The following is an 18,151-nucleotide window of genomic DNA, read 5'->3' on the forward strand; positions in this document are numbered from 1 at the left end:
TAAAACAACATTTGCTGGGTCAACTAGTATATATATAAATATAAATATATATATATATATATATATATATATACTAGTTATATACTAAAATGACAAATGTCAATATTTTAGTGAAACTTCGAGAAAAGACGATTTATAATATATTATTTTTACTACTTGAAAAAGATACAGACATATTATAATATATCGAACAGTTATATCCAAATTAGGCAAAATTCTATATTAAAAATAACAAAATATATAATGTTCATAGATTTAATAAATTTTGACAGTTGTAAACTAAAAAAAGTGAAATGTCATTTATCAATATCTATGGAAAGTATTAGATGAATAAATGTATAATTTATATTTATTTGGTTTACTTACCATATTAGTTCGGATACTAAACCGTTCTCAAAACAATAGATCAGAAGAAAAAGCGACATATTAAATTTAACTTTAATCATAAACAAAATTTGACAGGTCAAAAAAATTAATATTTTTACGAATTTAAATAGAAACAAATACATTAAAATTTCAAACTTATATTATAAGCAATATTACAAACCCCATTTTAATTACCAATATACAAAAATTTAAATAAATTTGGACGGTTATGGATTTAAAACAACTGCCGAAAATGACGTTTGTTAATGTTCCGGAAAATTTATGAATAAATTGATTTATGATTAAAGTTAATTTGCTTAAGATGTTCATTCAATATCACAAAATTATTATAAATCATGATTGAAAACTAAATATTATATCATATTGTATTAAATTTCGACCAAAAGAAAATATGTTCAAAGTTATTTAATTTCAATCAGATGTCTTTGTAAAAAAACTATTTATTTCCACAATATTCCTGTATTGATTTAACCAAAAATATGCATTTAACAATTAATTCATTTATTAAACTAGTTGATTTGGTATTTAGCCTTGAGGCAAGTTACATGAACTTCCCGATATGTGTAAATAATCGACTTAATAAATAAAAAATAAATTAATTTATGAGTGATTACAAGTATTCCGACTGGATTATTACACATCATTGCAAACGAACGAACGAACACGTTAACTCGGAGTATTTTCTAAAAGCAAATTTTCAAAAATCATTAATTTTAATTAATCAATAATTATAATTGAACCAGTTTCCGTAGGACTTTAACGGTTTACTATGTTCAAGACCAAGTATACTAACGTTATACCAACTAAATCATCTAATTTTAATTTTAACAAACGTCAAAAAAACTACTCATTTTCTCAAATTTTGATGAATTTTTAAAATTAAACTACTTGTCGTAAGGCCGTAATAATTCAGTAAGTTCTATAAGACCATGATATATATCGGCAAAAAAGTTCCATAAAAATCGGCCAGATTTTTTTTTCAACAGTTAATTACAAGAAAACGGCTCGGAGGATTTTCACCTAAAACTAATCACTATCATTTCCAACTAATATCTTTCGAACAGTTTTTGATTTTTTAAAATCGGTTCGGTAGTATGAGCTTAAATGTGGACGAAAGGTTTAACACTTTTTTCCAAATTACAAAGAAACGGCTCGGCCGACCGCCGCACAAAACTGAGAAACGATAATCCTCATCGAGATACATCAAATGCTTTTTAAATATCTGAAATCTGTTCAGGCGTTTTTGAGCAAACGTCGATGAAAGTTCTAATTTTGACAAATGCCAAAAAGACCATACTAATTTTTGCAAACTTTGACGAATTTTTAAAGCTAAACCAGTTGTCGTAGGGCCGTAATATTTTAGTATGATCTAGAAGACTATGGTATCTACCGTCAAAAAAATAATCATAAAAATCGTCAAATTATTTTTTTAAAAACTTTATTACAAGAAATCAGCCCGGCCGATCTCTACCAAAAACTAATCAGCACGATTCCCAACCAATATCTTTCAAACGGTTTTTGAATTTTCAAAATCGATTCAGAATTGCGGGCTAAAACGTAGACGAAAAATTTTTCACTTTTCTGCGATTTATAAAGAAACGGTTTGGCCGATCGTCGCACAAAATTGACAAACAATAGTCCTCATCGAGATACATCGAGTGGCTTTTAAATTTTTGAAATCGGTCCAGCCGTTTTTGAGAAAACGTCGATTTACGGCAAAAAATCTGTTCACATACACGCACACACACACACACACATACTATTACCAAATTTGGTCTCATTCGATTCAGAATGGCTTGAAACGTCGAGAAAACATAAAATTAGCAATTCGGATTTTTGGATGAAAACATAAACTTCTCCTTCGGGAAGTTAAAAATAGTTTTATTAAAAGAAAATGTTTTTATTATGAAGCGTACGTTTCGGGTCTTGACTTGATCCATCTTTAGTGCTACAATTGAATATTTTAGGGTTACAATTTGAAACAATATAAAATACTTAATTACAGAAAAATATAAACAAAAACATGTAAAAGAGCATAAATCTAATCAATTTATTAAATTCGTTTATAACTAATATATATTGTGAAAGTATATAAAAATGAAAATACATATATAGAAATAAACGAATGTAAAAAACTCACCACACAAATAAATTGAAAAAAAAACACAAAAACACACGAAAATTGCACGAAAAAATAATGAAACACAAATTGATAAACGTCGAGTTGTGACAAATTTTAAATAATTGTAAAATTAAAATAAAAATAAAATAAGTAATAAATTTTATTATAATAAAACTTATTCCAAACGAAGCATGTTGTCTGTTTGGAGTTTGTGTAACAAGTAAAATGAGTGCGTACTTTTTTGCGGAAATTGTGGAAATGTTTCGTCATTGGTTGAAAGACTGGGATTGAGAGATTTTTAGTAGTCGCTTCATGTTACGAAGATTTCCTCGGCGATCATGCGCAGTAGGAACATAGAAAAACTAGCTTGTGGAACCAAACTGTAATCAACGATTGAAAATATGTGAGTAAAAATAAATATAAAAACATAATAAAACCATGAGAGATATTGTAAAATGAAAAAATATGCGCAGAAGAGAATTTTATTAGGAAAATGTATAAATATTAACTAAGAAACGGTATTAGTTATGGAACAAGTTATTATAAAAATTAAAACATAATATAATATATATATATATATATATATATATATATATATATATGTATATATACATAAACACACATACAATACATACATGTATACACATACATATACATACATATACACCCATATACATACATACATATACAACATATATGCATACATATATATACATAAAAGAAAGTATTAGTAAGATGTATTGCGCATATAGAAAAATTATTCGCAGCATCACGGTAGATATTGCAAAGAGAAGCCGAATCAAATCATTTTTTAATGGCAGGTAATATTTGTATGTAAATACTCTCAGCGAACTTTCTGCATAAAGTGTTGGCTTCTCGATGGATAACTCTTAGATTGGTGAAATTAAAATAATGTTTAAAGTTGGAGACATTTTTGGTAATCATGGTTTTATTTTGTTTCTTGTTTAAGTTATTAAGTTCGTGTTGGCGCATTCGTTTTGAGAGAAATTGTAAAGTTTCACCAACATATCAATTTGGATAATCATTACAGTCAATGACATACAGGACATTTGGCATGCGGGAAATAGGGGTAGGCGTTTTTAGATTAGTGTATGAGTCTGCGAGAGTGTGTCCAGTCGAACACACTAGCTTCAGACCAACGGATGAAAAAAGTTTTTTCGAGAAATTCTTGTATAATTTGTATAGTGAAATAGTGTACATTTACCTTACGTGCATAATAGTAAATTATACTACTGAGCTTATACAAATTTTCAAATTTCTGCAAGGAGAGATAGAAAATGAATTAAGTATTTCTTTTTTGAGCTGCTTTTTGAAAAGTTTCAAGTAACATTTGATGAATTGAAGTAAATTTAATAAAAAGTATATATGTAGAGCTCGAGACACAAAGGTCCAATTTGACTGTCAGTAAATATAAACTATACTGTGAAAACCAAAACAATTATATTACAACAAATAACACATTTCAAACGAACAATTATTTGACTACGTTCAGTAAAACTGCCTTTTACTTCATCATTGTAGAAATGTGCCTTTTTGATGTATTTCAAAAATTTAATATCTAGACCTTTTTACCCTATAGGCAGGTTAACTTTGAACGGCCAGGTGGCAACCAGGTTGAATGTTTTATTTTAATTTTGAAGGTATTTTACAAAATAATTACATTTTTAACTAATGCTAAAAAACTACCAATTGAAGAAAATACTTTTATTATAGATTTTCAAAGATTACCGTTTATCTCCCCATAGCAAAGTCATAAGAATGAAGGTTATAGCTGATTATACATCTTTTCCCCTCTATTTTTAAATATTGTTGTTAAACAATGCTTAACTTTACTGGTTTTGACACATCGGTGGTGGACATTTTTAAAACCGGACCTTGATATATTACTATCAATTCTACGATAAGTTCTGGGAAATTATAACTGGAAAATATATTCGACAAAATGTCCCTTTGACCGATACCAAATTTAGGTTCTGAATTGAAATAACTAATAAAATATTATTATTATTATATATAATAATAAAAAAATAATATAACCTAGAAAATGTTTTATAAATACAAAATGAGATCTTTCAGGGCACCGTGTTTTAGAAAAATATACCAAAAAGTGCATTTTCATATTAACATTAGTAACACTTGCGGCCTGTTTATCGACGATTTTGTGTATAATTAAAACTACAAACAAAACTACTTGCTACAATTCAATCATAATTAAATAATATTTACGTTAATTAAACGTAATTAAACATCATCTGTCAAAAACGTTTGACATTTCACGGATTAACCACCGTCCATTGTTTTATTCAAATTACGCTTCTACAAAAAAAATTCAAATTAGAAATGTAAAGTTTCTACGCGATTTTGAAATAATATCTCACCTTTCCGACCATCTCTGGATTGGCACGAATTTTTCAAGACTAAGACTGGCCAAATCGGTTTAGCAGTTTTCGAGTTTTACCGAATAATTTAATCGAGAGCTTCATTTTTATATATTATATAAGACTAGCAAACCCGACGAACTCCGTTTCGCCACAAGATGGTTTCGTGAGAAAGATGAAGAAATTTTTTGTTTGTTTTATATTTGAAAAGGAAAAATTTGATTTTATTATACAACAGTAATGAATTTATTTCGATTACAAAAATGAAGTGTTTTTTAATTGAACTTCTCTAAGTAAATAAAAGTGAATCCGCAAATTATCCGTTTCATTGAAGTGCTCTTTGGTTAACCACATTTCTTGTTTTTTGGTCTGACGTTAACACAAACAAAGCGGATGGTTTTCCAAATCGTGAACAGGTAACGTATAACTGCCCATGTGAAAAACAATGATTTTCTAAATAATCTATTTGAAATTTATCCCGCAAACACTAAGCGATTGGCCTTGCGAACGCAAGGCGAACTGGAAATTGCAATCGTTTGAAGTCAAACGGAAGACCAGTCAAAATCATTGGTATGTCACCAAATCGCCAGCAATTTTTGATTGAATGGTGAAATTCAGGGCGTGTGCATCATTATTCTTTGCGGCAAGAATTGCTCGTTGATTTAACCAAGCATAATTCTGATAATTCTCACTAATGTCATTACTCGGATATTTAATTACGGTGCGTGAAGTTCCAGCAGCTTGCATTAAGGCACGATGCCATGCACAACTAATTTTCTTAGCTATAAACCTTGCGGAGCCCGAGACCTTTCCAATGAATGCAATATTGTCGAAATCGGTTTGTGCGTTCTGGAGTTATATCGTCAGGAAAGAAAACCCGACTTATTTTTATGTAGATAATCTATTTGAAATTATTTAAAGCAATTGTTGATTATTTTTATTACTCGAATTTTTAATTACGGTGCATGAAGTTCCAGCAATTTGCATTAGGGCACGATGCCATGCTCCACTAATTTTTTTAGCTATAAACCTTGCGGAGCCCGAGACCTTTCCAACGAATGCAAAGTTGTCGAAATCGGTTCGTGCGTTCTGGAGTTATTTCGTCAGAAAGGAAAACCCGACTTATTTTTATATATATAGAAGATATACAATATATATCTCAATACATATAAATTTAGTGCCACAGGTGTTGTCCACGATGAACGCCTAAAATACTGAACCGATTTAAAATTTGTTTTGCTCACCGTGTGCATTTGGATCCCATTTAGGACATAAGGTATATTAATAATTTCAATTAATAGCCGAAATTTTATATCATTTAATTAAAAAATATTTTGACATTTTACCATAGTTTGAGTTCTGTCGAGAGTCTACAACTCTAGACCAAAGACCATAGGGCAACGAATGCAACAAACGATTAGATGCAGGAGTTAACGCATTACGATGCGTTTCTATGAGCTACGGTGACGGTTGGAAAAATATTATGTATTTTTATGTTGCCAATTGTGATTTGGTGTTGATAATAAGCATACGGCGAAATATATTTTTGAGGTTAGGTTATTATATGTCAAATGAATATTGAAAGCGGAGATTTAGCAGAGAATATTACCATTCGTGGTATGTATCATGGCCGGTAATCTCCGAACAAATGTAGATTACCGTGTTTTGAAATGGATTGGTATTTGAATAGTTCGAAGGATGGCGCTACGATTTCCAATTTCATTGATCTAGCAGCTGGCTTGTTCTACATTGATTTGATCGGCCCATTTTCTATAAGTTGTCAAGTTATCATCGCGTATTGTAGTTGAGATTTTCTGTCATTGTATATATATATAATTATGTTTTTGGTGAATACTTTTTTTCATTTATTATTAAGTTAAAATGATAAAGTGTTATGTGCCAAATTGTTATAACCCCAAATATAATAAAAAAATGCATGTCTTTCCGGCATCTAATTATCAGGTATGTATATAATGATGTATTATGCATATAATGAATATGTATCATGAAAATACTATTAAAATGTTATATATATATATATATATATATATATATGTGTGTGTGTGTGTGTGTGTGTGTAAATATATATTATATATATTTGTGTGTAAAAATTTGTGTGTAAAAAGATGCTTTCAATTTGGATGCAGAGGGCGAATAATCTTTTAATGGATAACCTAACTCTTCGGTTTGTGGCACAAATCAACGATAATTTGAAATCAAAACCAAATAGAAGTGTCTCCTTTATGGCAATAACATAATAGTTTTCAAGTCACTGGAGAATGCTCTGATACAGAACCAGAAGAGAAATCTGCAACTCCAAGGACAAAGCCAAGTAATTATAACTCTAAATACTTCAATAACGTTTGCAAAAAAATATTAATAAATGAATCTTATGTTCTTAGGAGATGGAAGCCTAAACACCTTGAAAAAGATTTTTGAAGCACCTCTAAGATTGTGAAGTGCAGGTTAAAAGTCACCTATTCTGATACCAGTTTTCCGAAAAGGTATTTTTTCATACTAATTGCAGCAAAAATATTTATTATGATAATTACAATATCTTCAATTAATATGATATAACAATATATTCAATAGAAGTTCTTGATGGTAGCTGCAAATTGCCGCAGAATGCAATGATAAGGCGTAGGAGTGCCTTAACACCCAGAAGATGTATGATACATCAAATTTTGTTTCGGGATTAAAATGCAATGCAATAATTCAAAGGATAAATTCCAACAGAGTATACAATGTTCTGAGAAGTTTTCAAATATTCCGGAAACTTAAAATGTAAGGGCAAGAATTTTGATAATGTCTCAATTAAGAGAGCATACTCAAAGACCAGACAGTTTATAAAGCGCAAGGGTTTAGTTATAGTTTTAACTAAACCTCCTTGCAATGAAAACTGGATTAAAACGATAGATGGATTTGAGCTACAATTGGTATAAATTGAAAGTAGTTGAGGGTTTTGGTTACTTACGTTTAAAAAATCACTTATACAGAAACTATTCAAAGATTTCGTCAAATATAACTTTAATAATGATTGATTAGATAGCAAAATAACTATTAAATGGAGAAATAACAAACAAGAATGTTTCGTAAATGAATTTTAATCCTAGGAATTTAGTTTTATCTCAATTTGGATATCAATATATAAATATTTTGTTTTTAGGATTATTTTGTTTGGAAAGTATTAATTCTTTTTTAAAATGTGCTGTTCTTTTTATCCTTTTAAATTATTGCATTACTTATCATTCCTTCTAAATTTGTCATAAGTTTTTAATATATTATTATTAGTCATTAAGTAATTAATATGAATAAGTTATTTCTAGAATATTAATAGAATAAGTACTTTAAAAATATGTCTGTAATATACTTTAATTAATAGTAGTCAGTTATTTCTGTTTAGTTTATAATTCTTCAAAAATATGTTTGTGATATATTTGAAAATATATTTTGTATTTCGTATGTTTTGTTCTTATTTCAAATAGTAATTTATTTCAGATTTTTGGGCTGTATTGATTTTTTGTACAAATGTAGAAGTAATACCAGGGGTTAATTTACATACTGTATGTACATGTGCTGCCATGTAATGATCTATTCGTAAATTAAAATGAGTGTAACGTCAAATGGCCCGAGATAGCGATCTATTTATGCTTATTTATCTATGGTATGTATATAAATATATTGAACACCGTTATATTATTATATGATACAAATCAAGCATTATAACAATATTTATCATTTTCCTAACAGCAACTAAATCTAATAAATCATCATCTATTGACGAAGAACGTAGTGATAAACTTGCAGTTCTTTGAAACTTATATTAATTGTATTGATGGTCTATTGAGTCTATTGAAAAATAACCATGTAAGTTTTGAAACATTGACAAAGGCTTTAGTCACTAAAGCCTCGGAGCTTGCACATTCCACAAGTCGAGGCAGAAATTACTTAATTTTACTCACATTTTTGTTCAAATAAAATTATCATTTTTGCATTTTTCAAGATATATATATATATATATATATATATATATATCTATAATTTCTTAGTGAGACATTTGTAACTTACATTGGTTTAGAGAAGTCATCAAATTCATTGTCTCTAACACCTATTTTGAATTTAATGGATCATTTTATTACCAAATTTTTGGCACCCCAATGGGATCTCCCGCATCTCCGTCATTAGTAGAAATTTGCTTGCAATTAGTAGAAAACAAAATATTTAAAAATTATAATAAACAAATCTTTTATTACCGCTAAGTAGACGATATTATTACTTGTATTCCGGAAGAAAACATTAACATATTTACTGATAATTTTAACAATTTTAATAAAAAATACAGTTTACTGTGGAATTAGAGACAATGAATTTGATTAGCTTTCTAGACATCAGACTAATACGTACAAATGACCACCGACTAATTACTAACTGGTACCAGAAACCAACTCCGGACGATACATAAATTGCCACTCATACCACACTCTTAAAATGAAAATAGCAACAATAATAAATTCAACAGACCACGCCATACTACTATCTGACAAAAATTTCTGGGACACGAACAATGACCTGGTAATAAACACACTAAAAACAACTCATATCCTACAAACATAATCAACTCGGTCATAAATAACAGACGCAGTTACATTTTCAACAAACAAAACAACCTCACAGACCATAAAAACCGCTTAGACTTGGAGTCATATACTGGTGTCATTTGCCTACCGTACGTAAAAGATTTATATTTCTCGTGGAAAAAACTATTTCAAAAGTGTGGCATTTTATTGGTGTGTAATTGTGATACAACCCTTAGTTCAATTTATACACAAATTAAATCTAAGTTCAATTTTGACCGCCTCAGAAACTTGGTATATCAGATTAATTGCTCTAATTCCGAACTCTTTTTTATTGGAGAAACTAACCAAAACCTGAGTAAACGCCTTCATCAACATAAAAAAAAAACTCAAAAAATACTAAGCAATTTAAAACGATGTTAACTGAGCATATTAAAAATTTAAATCATAATATCGATTTTTTCAACCCTAAAATTTTACATTTTGAAGAGAATATAATTAAAAGAATATTTGCTGAGGGGTTGTTTTTGCAATTGCATAACGACAGGGTCATAAACAAACGCTTCGACAATACGGCCCTGTACGAAACAAACACGTGGTTTTGTAATAGCGTGTCAAAATTTCTTAAAAAATAACAAAATCCTGTGTTTTTTTAAATTTTCCAAAAAAATTTAACACATGCTAAAAACTGCTTTCAGAAAAATGTGACATTTCTATCTTAAACTCCGAATAGTGAATACATAGTTTCGACAACTTGTTAAGTTAGTATGGTTATTAGTGTGTTTTACCATTTGTGGTGTTAAAAAATATATATCTTATCAATGTGCACATACTTATACCATGGATTAATAATGGTTTCATATGCTATATTAGGATACAAAATTGTAAGTGTTTTATTATTATTATTATTATTATTATTATTGCTTTTCCATGAAATTTTCTATCATATAATTTATTTAGTTTCAATTTTTATAGTTAATTTGATTACCACTGAATGATGGCTAAGATGCTAGCCGAAACGTATGGATTTTAAATAAATAAACTTTTAAAAAAAACTCTCATACTATTTTTATTGATGTTACGCCCGAATATTAAACTCAAATTAAACATATATATCAACATCAAATTCAAGACTATTCACACATATATATATATATATATATATATATATATATATATATATTGTAGAGTTTTGAACAAGAATCCAAAAAGTAATAAAAAACAAGAAAAGTTTTTTAATAAACAATTTATTTATTTACTGTCGACGTTTTGGAACTAGGTACGTTCCATCTTCAGGACATCTGTGATCTTGATGAGATTTAAGCAAACCATATGTTTAAGAAAAGAAAATGCATTTTTCTTGAATAATAAATTAGTTGAAAAAATAATAATATACAGAAATATAATAATATGATCAAAATGAAAATGATAAAAATAAATGAGTGAATTACCTAACAGGATATTAAAAATGATAAAAAATTTTTTTGGAAAGTTATGGAAATTTTTTTAGAAAAGGTTAATGACAAAAATTGAATTAATTACCTGTATGTTTGAATATATGTTAGCACTTTTTCACTAAACAAGATATTAACAAGAAATGAATTTATGAGTAATTTTTTTACAGCCGAATAGGTAAATTTTGTAAATCAAAATTACTATGTGTTTTGTCTTTTTTAAAAAATTATTATTTGAAAAACACAAACAATATTATTCCCTCGATGTTAGGAGGTCGTCGAATGGAAACGAACTAAGTCTGAGTCGTAACAAAAACACGTGTAAAACACTTGAGAACTATGCGATTGTATGTGTGTGTTTTTATATATTAGAATGTGAATACTTAAATTATTGAACTTAAATGGAAGTCGATATTAATTGTTTGTTAAAAAATGTAAAAAATTTAAATAATTTAAGTAATAGGATCTGATCTAATGTTGAAACTATTAGAAACATTCATAAGAATAAGACAACTTTCCGAAAATAATCTCCTAAAGATGCAACTTTCATGATATAAGATCTTTGGAGTAAAATTGAACGAGTGGGCGTTTTCAATAGAGTGTTGTACTAGGGTACTCTTAAAATTTTTTTGTTTATGGTGGACCACACTTAGTTCATGTTGTCTCATTCTTTTGTGTACTTATTGCGAGGTTTGTCCAATATATTGGAATGTACCGTCGTTACAGGAAACAGAGTATACTACGTTAGTATTGAAATTGGATGGGGTAGGGGATTTAATGTTCGTAAAAATTTTTTTGGAGGAGTGTAAGGATGAGCCTGATACTAAAATATTTTCATCTAACAGAATTTTGGCAAAATAATAATATAATTCTTCCACGTAAGGAATGCTGCAGTATCCTCTACCATTTAATATATATATATATATATATATATATATATATATATATATATATGATATTCAGTTTTCAGGGCAATACATCAATTAAAAAATTTGTATGACTTTAAAACATTTTTATTTATTCCATACGTTTCGACACATTGTTTTGTGTCATCTTCAGTGGACTCTAGATTGAAAGAACAGATAGAAATTATTAAATAAAACTAATATATAAGAAGTGATATGGTATGAACTTACATGTAATTGAATTAATCCTAATTATTTCATATTATAAATGTTCACAATGCACAATCCTAATTATTTCGTATTATAGATGTTCACAATGAACAATCCTAATTATTTCATATTATAAATGTTCACAGTGCACTAAAAAACTAATCCTTGTCATTTTAAGTTGAACAATATATAAATTTTTGACTGAGATTTTTATGAATTTGTGAAGTACATCATTACGTACATACATTAAGAATCTCTTTCCTATTTGGAAAAAACTATTTGAATTCGCGGATTTGCGTTTAGTTTGCAATATTGATCAGACTCTCAACTTTTTATTTTCGAACTTAAAATCACCGACAAGTTTAGATCGTATTTCTAACATCGTATATAAAATTGACTGTACAAATTGTGAGGCCACTTATATTGGCGAAACTGGACAACATCTAAAAAAACGTCTTAGACAACATTATAACAATTCCAAAAATAAAAATCAAAATCAAACAATGATAACTGATCACATACAAAATTTCAATCATATTTTCAATTTTGATGTGGCCACAATTTTATATCACGAATCGAATACATCTCAGAGACGCTTTTCAGAATCTTGTCTGATACACCTTTACAAAAATAGTTTAAACAAAAGATTGGATACTTCCTCATTGTGCGAGAATTACCAAGTAGTCTTAAACAATGTCTCGAAATTCATACCTTTAAAATAGTTACCTATCATGATCGACGTTTAATTATATTAATTTTAATGCCAATTTTTCTTTTTCTTTTTCTTTTAATTTTGATCTCAATTTTACTAATTATGTCCACCCTCACAATTGTCATGTTCTTATATTTCACTATATGTACCCTCTCGCGTTGTCAAATCTTAAATTCTTTGGTCAGTTCGTTTGCCTTGTACCTTAGCCCTCAACATGTGGTTCGCACATTGACGTACATTCAGTAGGCACCCGTACATCGGAGCACAGAAATGTACGGCGCGATGTACTTCACAAATTCATAAAAATCTCAGTCAAAAATTTATATATTGTTCAACTTAAAATGACAAGGATTAGTTTTTTAGTGCACTGTGAACATTTATAATATGAAATAATTAGGATTGTTCATTGTGAACATCTATAATACGAAATAATTAGGATTGTGCATTGTGAACATTTATAATATGAAATAATTAGGATTAATTCAATTACATGTAAGTTCATACCATATCACTTCTTATATATTAGTTTTATTTAATAATTTCTATCTGTTCTTTCAATCTAGAGTCCACTGAAGATGACACAAAACAATGTGTCGAAACGTATGGAATAAATAAAAATGTTTTGAAGTCATACAAATTTTTTAATTGATGTATTGCCCTGAAAACTGAATATCACATATTTCAACATCAAAATTATATAAAAAATTTAATATATATATATATATATGGCGGAATGAACAATGTGAATTCAATGGAGATTCACCAGACCTATGGTTTTTAGTAATTCAATATGAGTTTCAGTCTGCTAAGATCAGGAGCGACGATACTAAGTACTCGGCAGTACTTAAAGTCCTAGACTTCGAAACACTGCGCTTCATTCAAGATGTCCTCCGTAATCCTCCAATAACGGGCAAATACGAATATATCAAAAATACTATATTAAGCAGAATGTCTGAATCCAGAGGTAAGCAGATTGACAAGCTATTAAAAAACTTATCTCTAGGAGAGAAGAAACCATCACAGCTCCTACGAGAGATGATGGATTTGGCTAAGGGAGAGGTCAATGAAGATATCATAATTAAATTGTGGTCAGAACGCCTGCCACACCACATTCGGCCACAATTGATAGTTTCTCGTCATTTTGGTCCGAAAGCCCTGGCGGAAGTAGCCGATATTTTGGTCGATCACTGTAGCTCCTCATTCCATGTGATGTCCACAACACACAAGTCTTCAGTGGAACAGAGACTGGACCGCCATTAAATTCTTCTTATGTCATTCGTCCAGGAAATCAAGGAACTAAGGGCAATGTTAAATACTGAAAGGCAGAAAAATGATCAGCAAGAATCACAACACAACCGGTCAAGATCAAGAAGTGGTTCTCGACATAGTTCCAGGACACCTTCTCGTGGATCAGTTTGCTACTATCATTGCACATATGGTGAGAAAGCCACAAAGTGTGAAGAGCCCTGCCTGCTTATATCTTTAAACCGGTCGGAAAACTTATTTCACCGTAATTAATTGGAGCTTGCCATGACGGTGAAATAAATTCTGTCTGCTCTGAGCTCCGCCTACATATTTCAGACAGAAAGACTGCAATCCGATTCTTTATAGGTTCTGGATCAGTTTTATCCATTTTACCAGCCCATAAGTTCGCCAATGGTCATGCCAAAGAAGAGCTAGTTTTATTTGCAGCAAACTCTAGCAGAATTTCCACGTATGGCAAGAGAACTCTGGAGCTGGATCTATCACTAAGAAGAAGCTTTAACAGGCAGTTTGTTGTTGCCGATGTAGTCACAGCCATTATAGGAGCCGATTTCCTAAGCAACTACAATATATTAATATACTTGAAGGGTAGAAGATTGATTGATTCGACCACAGGCCTTACCTCTGATGGAAAGGTACTCAAGGCACAGCAAGTCAACATCTCCACTGTCAACCCGGCAGAGCCTTTCAAGGATTTACTGGCACAATACATTGCAATAACAAAGCCACAGGCAACCACTAATAATAAATCATCTCATTTTGCCCACAGGATAACCACAATAGGTCCACCATTAGCTTCCAGATTCAGGAAGATCTTCGGAGAAAAGGCTGTTGCAGCCAGGTCCGAGATACAAGATCTCCTGAACAGGGGCACTTTGAGGCCTTCCAACAGTCCATGGGCAAGCCCTATTCACATGGTTCCCAAAAAGAATGGCACATTCAGAATGTGTGGAGATTATATATTCAGAATGTGCAGGAAGAAAATGGCGCATGGCACCCTATAGGTTTCTTCTCCAGAAAGCTCACATCCACTGAACAGCGATATTCAACTTATGATCGCGAGGTACCATCTTTGCGGCTTTAAAGTATTTTGAATATATGCTAGAAGGAAGACACTTTGTAATCAAGACTGACCACAAGCCAATCACACATGCCTTTCAACAGAAATTAGAAAAAGCATCAGATCGTCAGCGACGGCAGCTAGAATACATATCACAGTTTTCAACTGACATTATATATGTGAAGGGTGATCAGAACGTGGTTGCTGATGCCTTGTCCAGAATCAATGCCATTCAAATGCCTTTAAAGTTAACCGCAGAGGAAATTTCGCAAGAGCAGAGCAAGGACGTTGAAATGCAAACTATATTGAATGGTAACACCTCCCTGAACCTTCAAAAATTTTCATTAAACAGCTATCCAATTTACTGCAATATTCAAGATAATTTTGTGAAGCCCTGCCGTCCACAAAGTATTCTCAGAACTGCTTTTGTCATACCACATGAAAGTCAACTAAGCACTCCAAAAGAATTTAAACCACATAACTTGGAGTCAACGATGGATCCTCCAAGAAAAATTAATCCTAAAAAAGTCTCCTTCAAATTATAATAATTAAATTTATTTATTTATTACGGATACTTTTTTTTCTTTTGAAGGGGAGTGATATGGCGGAATGAACACGGCTACATGACACATGTCAGTTGATTGACGCCAATAAAATATCATATTTAGTAAGCGATTACTAGCGGATTGTTTTTATACGATCGAAAACTATCGAAAAATTGGATTCGGTTTTTAAATGATCGGTAAATTGTCGGGATCAAAATTGATATTAGATTTTATGTAATATCAGTTCCTTTATTAATTGAGATATCAATAAACACACATTTTCGAGTTTACATCAAGTAAATGCGGTTTCATTTTAAGATTTAATTAATAAACAATATATGGCACATTAATGCCATATATCTTCTATATATATAAAAATAAGTCGGGTTTTCCTTCCTGACGAAATAACTCCAGAACGCACGAACCGATTTCGACAATTTTGCATTCATTGGAAAGGTCTTGGGCTCCGCAAGGTTTATAGCTAAGAAAATTAGAGGTGCATGGCATCGTGCCCTAATGCATATTGCTGGAACTTCACGCACCACAATTAAAAATTCGAGTAATAAAAATAATCAATAATTGTTTAAAATAATTGCAAATACATTATCTTCTATATATATAAAAATAAGTCGGGTTTTCCTTCCTGACGAAATAACTCCAGAACGCACGAACCGATTTCGTCAATTTTGCATTCGTTGGAAAGGTCTCGGGTCTCCGCAAGGTTTATAGCTAAGAAAATTAGTGGTGCATGGCATCGTGCCCTAATGCATATTGCTGGAACTTCACGCACCGCAATTAAAAATTCGAGTAATAAAAATAATCAATGATTGTTTAAAATAATTGCAAATACATTATCTTCTATATATATATAAAAATAAGTCGGGTTTTCCTTCCTGACGAAATAACTCCAGAACGCACGAACCGATTTCGTCAATTTTGCATTCGTTGGAAAGGTCTCGGGTCTCCGCAAGGTTTATAGCTAAGAAAATTAGTGGTGCATGGCATCGTGCCCTAATGCATATTGCTGGAACTTCACGCACCGCAATTAAAAATTCGAGTAATAAAAATAATCAATAATTGTTTTAAATAATTGCAAATAGATTATCTTCTATATATATAAATATAAGTCGGGTTTTCCTTCCTGACAAAATAACTCCAGAACGCACAAACCGATTTCGACAATTTTGCATTCGTTGGAAAGGTCTCGGGCTCCGCAAGGTTTATAGCTAAGAAAATTAGTGGTGCATGGCATCGTGCCCTAATGCAAATTGCTGGAACTTCACGCACCGTAATTAAAAATTCGAGTATTAAAAATAATCAATAATTGTTTTAAATAATTGCAAATAGATTATCTTCTATATATATAAAAATAAGCCGGGTTTTCTTTCCTGATCAAATTTTTCCTTTTCAAATATAAAACAAACAAAAAATTTCTTCATCTTTCTCACGAAACCATCTGGTGGCGAAACGGAGTTTGTCGGGTTTGCTAGTATATATATATATATATATAATATATATATATATATATATATATATATGTTATTTTAAATTAACTAGCAGCCCATTCGTCGAAATAAAAAAGGTATAAAGTATTAAAAACTTTTATTTATACGTTTCGACACAAGATGCGTGTCATCATTCAGCAACTACAACAATTTAAAAATTTTATTAACCAATATGAACACCAATATAGATTAATTATAACATAGAGAAACATTATACACACCACAGAAAAAAAACACTCAAAAAAATTTTTTTATTTTAAAAAAATTAAACTTATAACATGTTAGAAAAAAAAACATTTTTTTGGAAAAAATTATGAATAACTAAAAGATTTGAAAACTAATTTGACTAAAAGTTTTGAAATGTAACATTATGAAGCAAGAAACACGCCCATACCGAGCAAAATACTCGACTGAAATATTTCCCTAGGCGTATTGATAGGAATGGGAGGGGAATGTATCCAAGGACAAATGCACGAAGCACGAATGCATCGTACACGCAGTGGTTGAAATGGATTTGATCAAAAGGAAAATGTAAAACATGTAAAAGTTTGAACAAGAAAAAACAAAATTGTAAAAAATAATATAAAGGAGATAGCAAATTAATTTTTTGTTTTTTTTAATAAAATCAATAATTAGCTGGTAACTATCATGTAAAAGGCGGGATGAATTGCGTTTATTACTAAATTATATATTAAATACTAAAACAATGGAATTGGAGTGAAAAGTAAAAAATAAAAAGAGTAAATAATACTTACGATTAGTTTATCTTAGTGTTAAATTGGAAGATTTTAATAATCCATGGTATCAGGATATGGTAATGCACTACACTATGTATTATAAACATTAAACTTGTAATTACACAATATTTTCACAAAATACTAATTTAAAAAATCATAAATAGATAGTGTGTGATAGTGTGCAATTAAATCAAACTTCGTATGTAAAATAGCATGGAAAAAAATTTGAAAATTAAAACAATTTTTTTTAGGTAGTATAACTGAGTGACAAATGAATT

At 30.1% G+C, this 18,151-nt stretch overlaps 1 protein-coding gene across 1 annotated transcript; it reads left to right on the forward strand.

Moving 5' to 3' along the window:
• The first annotated feature begins 14,068 nt into the window (after positions 1–14,068).
• Positions 14,069–15,030, forward strand: LOC113367253. Its single transcript, XM_026608878.1, has 2 exons — positions 14,069–14,201; positions 14,375–15,030. Exons 1-2 carry the CDS (start codon positions 14,069–14,071, stop codon positions 15,028–15,030), a joined length of 789 nt encoding a protein of 262 aa, XP_026464663.1.
• Positions 15,031–18,151: the final 3,121 nt, after the last annotated feature.

This window comes from Ctenocephalides felis, unplaced genomic scaffold, assembly GCF_003426905.1.
Source record: "Ctenocephalides felis isolate EL2017-DRISC unplaced genomic scaffold, ASM342690v1 CF-g0.4_SCAFFOLD_01170, whole genome shotgun sequence".
NCBI classification, from domain to species: Eukaryota; Metazoa; Arthropoda; class Insecta; order Siphonaptera; family Pulicidae; genus Ctenocephalides; species Ctenocephalides felis.

Coding starts and splice junctions, on each gene's coding strand:
- LOC113367253 (XM_026608878.1), top strand. CDS start 14,069: ATGTTAAATACTGAAAGGCAGAAAAATGATCAGCAAGAATCACAACAC. Junction 14,202..14,374: donor CTACTATCATTGCACATATG/GTGAGAAAGCCA, acceptor GATTCTTTATAG/GTTCTGGATCAGTTTTATCC.